Raw genomic sequence first — 3,719 nt, forward strand, 5'->3', positions numbered from 1 at the left:
TCTTCCAGTCATTCTGAGGCGGGCTAGAGAGCAGGAGGCAGACACTGGGCAGAGCTTAGGTGGCCTCGCAGGCAGCTGAGGTGGCAGAGCCCAGCCAGTCCCCTCCTGCACGGACCCCCGAAGCCTAGCGAAGAAAACTGAAGGTCCAGTTGATTGGATTTCAGTACTATGTCATGACAGACAGATAATCGTCCACTTGTTCATCAAGATGGAAAACTCAGATTCTAGTGATCAAGGAAATGACCAATCTGCCGCACAGCGCAGGCGGCTAATGGATCACTTGGATCGGGAAGAAGCTTTCCATCGATTTGTAAATAATCTGAGTGGGGAAGACTATCGACTTCTGAGAGACAACAATTTGCTAGGCACCCCAGGTCAAAGTACTGGGGAGGAGCTGTTCAGAAGACTACAGCAAATTAAAGAGGGGCCGCCTCTGCCGCCGCCGCAGAGCTCAGAAGAAAATGGAGACTCTTCAGATGACGAGTCCAATGTTGACTCCGTAATAGCTTGGCTTAGCTCTGTCAGACAGACTGGCAATACAACAAGAAGTGGTCAGAGAGAAAAGCAGTCCGGGAGGGCAGTGAGCCACACTAATCCAAACAGTGGTGATTTCAGATTCAGTTTAGAGACAAATGTTAACCGAAATAATGGAAGCCAAACCTCAGAGAATGAAAATGAACCATCTGCTACACGTCTTAGTGTAGAAAACATGGATTGCAGCCTCCAAAGGCAAGTGGAAAATTCAGCATCTGAGACATCATCTGCCAGAACACCTAGGTCAGAACACAGTTCTGTTGAAGCATTAACAGATGTGCCATCCACCAGAGGTCGGAGGAGGGCAAGAAGCCCGAAACCAGAACACCAGAAAAGAACCAGAGCCAGAGCTGAAAGAAGTAGGTCTTCTCTGCACCCAACAAATGAAATTCCACGAAGATCTCATCATAGCATCTCATCTCCGACTTTTGAGCAGCCTTTGGTAAATGAGATCGAGGGAAGTTCTAGAGCCCCTCACTATGGGACTGTGAGACACCAGATAACTGGACCTGACTTGCTAGGTAGTGGTCGTTTTGTGGCGGTTGGGTCAAGAAATTCTGCCGCTCAAGGGACAAGCTCTTCAGACACAGATTCCAATGGTGAAGCAGCAGGACCTGGTCAAAGGCCGCCAACCAGAGCCCTTCAAGTCAGAAGAGTTCTGCTGGCAGAAGACCGGCAGAGGGATGGCATAGCTAGCAGAACTCGGTCAAGGTCTCAGATCCCAAACAACACGGTCACTTATGAAAGTGAACCTGGAGGTTTTATAGGCACCTTTACACTTTCTGAACGTGCAGCTGGGAGAACCTCTGTGAGTACTCCCAGGTTTTCCACTCTTACAATCTTCAATAGTGGATCAAGGGAAACTACATCTCTTCCGATTCAAACCAGGTTAAGGCAGAGAACAACAGCTTTTGGTGAGCTTCCATGGATTGGAAGAGGGAGCTCTGGTGGTAACAACTCTGCTTCCATCCCCAGCTACAACCCTGGCTTCAGTTCCATTGATCAATATTCAGAAAGTATCTCACAGATATTTGAAGGAGGTATTGAAGCAACCCGACTTTACCCCTTTAATGACAACCACCTAACTAGAGGACCCACCAATGTCCAGATTAATAACTTGGCAATGAGAAGTTTTGGTGAAAACGATGCATTGAAGACATGTACTGTTTGCATTACTGAATATACAGAAGGCGACAAACTTCGTGCGCTACCTTGCTCCCATGAGTACCACGTCCACTGCATCGACCGCTGGTTATGGGAGAATAACAGCTGTCCCATTTGTCACAGGGTCGTCTTTTCTTCCTGGAACAGACATAGGGCTGTTTAATGAGAACAGAACTCTCGAATCTGTGTTGCTGGAATAGTGACTGCCAAATGGAAATCGCTTCCTTTATCTCCATGTTTTTGCGTGGAGCTTTAATATAAAGTCACAACCTGCATCGAGTTATTGCTTTCTGACGGAATCATGTCTTTTCTCTAGTTTCTCTTTCACAATAGAAAGAATATTTCAGACGCAACGTGCATGTGGACACTTTTTTTTATTTTATTGAGAAAAAGAAAAAAATTTTCAGCCTCTTCCCAGCCTCCCATTTCCCTATTCCTCCTCCTGCCCTTCTTCCCCTCCCCCCACTCCTCTCCACCTCCCTCTCCAGTCCAAAGAGCAGTCAGGGTTCCCTGCCCTGTTTAAAGTCCAAGGTCCTCCCCCCTCCGTCCATGTCTAGGAAGATGAACATCCAAACTGGCTAGGCTCCCACAAAGCCAGAACATGAAGTAGGAACAAAACCCCGTGCCATTGTCCTTGGCTTCTCATCAGCCCTCATTGCTCACCATGTTCAGTATCTGGTTTTATCCCATGCTATTTCAGTCATAGTCCACCTGGCCTTGGTGAGCTCCCAATAGATCAGCCCCACTGTCCCAGTGGGTGGGTGCACCCCTCGTGTTCCTGACTTCCTTGCTCATGTTCTCCCTCCTTCCGCTCCTCATTGGGACCTTGGGAGCTCAGTCCAGTGCTCCAGTGTGGGCCTCTGTCTCTATCTCCCTCCATCACCAGATGGAGGTTCTATTGTGATATGCAAGATATTTGTCAGTATTGCTATAGGATAGGGTCATTTCAGGTTCCCTATCCTCAGCGGCCCAAGAAACTAACTGGGGACATTGCCTTGGGCTCCTGGGAGACACTCTAGGTTCAAGTCTCATGCCAACCCTAAGGTGGCTTCCTTAATTAAGTTATGTGATTCCCTGCTCCTCTACCCAAACTTGTTTTATCCACAATCATCCCATTTCCCCAAGTTCCCCCAATACTCCCCTTCTCACTTTTCTCTCCCCATCTCCCCTTACACCCATCACACCCCACCCCCAAGATGCCAATTTTCTCCCTGGCAATTTTGTCTACTTCCCATAGCCAGGAGGATAACTATATATTTTTCCTTGGGTACACCTTCTTACTTAGCTTCTTTAGGTTCACCTATTGTAGACTCCGTGACCCTCATTTATGGCTAGAAACCAATTATGAGTGAGTACATCCCATGTTCATCTTTTTGGGTCTGGGATACCTCACTTAGGATAGTGTTTTCTATTTCCATCCATTTGCATGCAAAATTTGAGAAGTCATTGTTTTGTACTGCAGCGTAGTACGCTAATGTGTATATATTCCACACTTCCTTCATCCATTCTTCCATTGAAGGACACCTAGGTTGTTTCCAGGTTCTGGCTATTACAAATAACACTTCTATGAACATGGCTGAACAAATGCTTTTGTCATATGATCGGGCATCTCTTGGGTATATTCCCAAGAGTGGTATTGCTGGGTCTAGGGGTAGGTTGATCCTGAATATCCTGAGAAAACGAAACACTGATTTCCAAAGTGACTGCACAAGATTGCATTCCCACCAGCAATGGATGAGGGTTCCCCTTACTCCACAGCCTCTCTAGCAAAGACTATCTTTGGTGTTTTTGATTTTAGCCATTCTGACAGGTGTAAGATGATATCTCAAAGTTGTTTTGATTTGCATTTCCCTGATTGCTAAGGAGGTTGAGCATGACCTTAAGTGTCTTTTGGCCATTTGAACTTCTTCTGTTGAGAATTCTCTGTTCAGTTCAGTGTAGTAATATGAGCGGCGGGGCTGCGTCCCCAGTACCCTGGCTGCCTGCACGGCTAGCTTATGCCCCAAAATAATTACACGGAC

General features: G+C 46.9%; 1 protein-coding gene across 1 annotated transcript; it reads left to right on the top strand.

The window, feature by feature from the left end:
* Nucleotides 1–208: 208 nt before the first annotated feature.
* Nucleotides 209–1,861, top strand: LOC121437273 (E3 ubiquitin-protein ligase RLIM-like). The gene has a single exon (XM_041637136.1). It carries the CDS (start codon nucleotides 209–211, stop codon nucleotides 1,859–1,861), a length of 1,653 nt encoding a protein of 550 aa, XP_041493070.1.
* The last annotated feature ends 1,858 nt before the right edge of the window (nucleotides 1,862–3,719 follow it).

Source organism: Microtus oregoni, unplaced genomic scaffold (assembly GCF_018167655.1).
Source record: "Microtus oregoni isolate MIOR12 unplaced genomic scaffold, Mior012 000050F_ref0000143, whole genome shotgun sequence".
NCBI classification, from domain to species: domain Eukaryota; kingdom Metazoa; phylum Chordata; class Mammalia; order Rodentia; family Cricetidae; genus Microtus; species Microtus oregoni.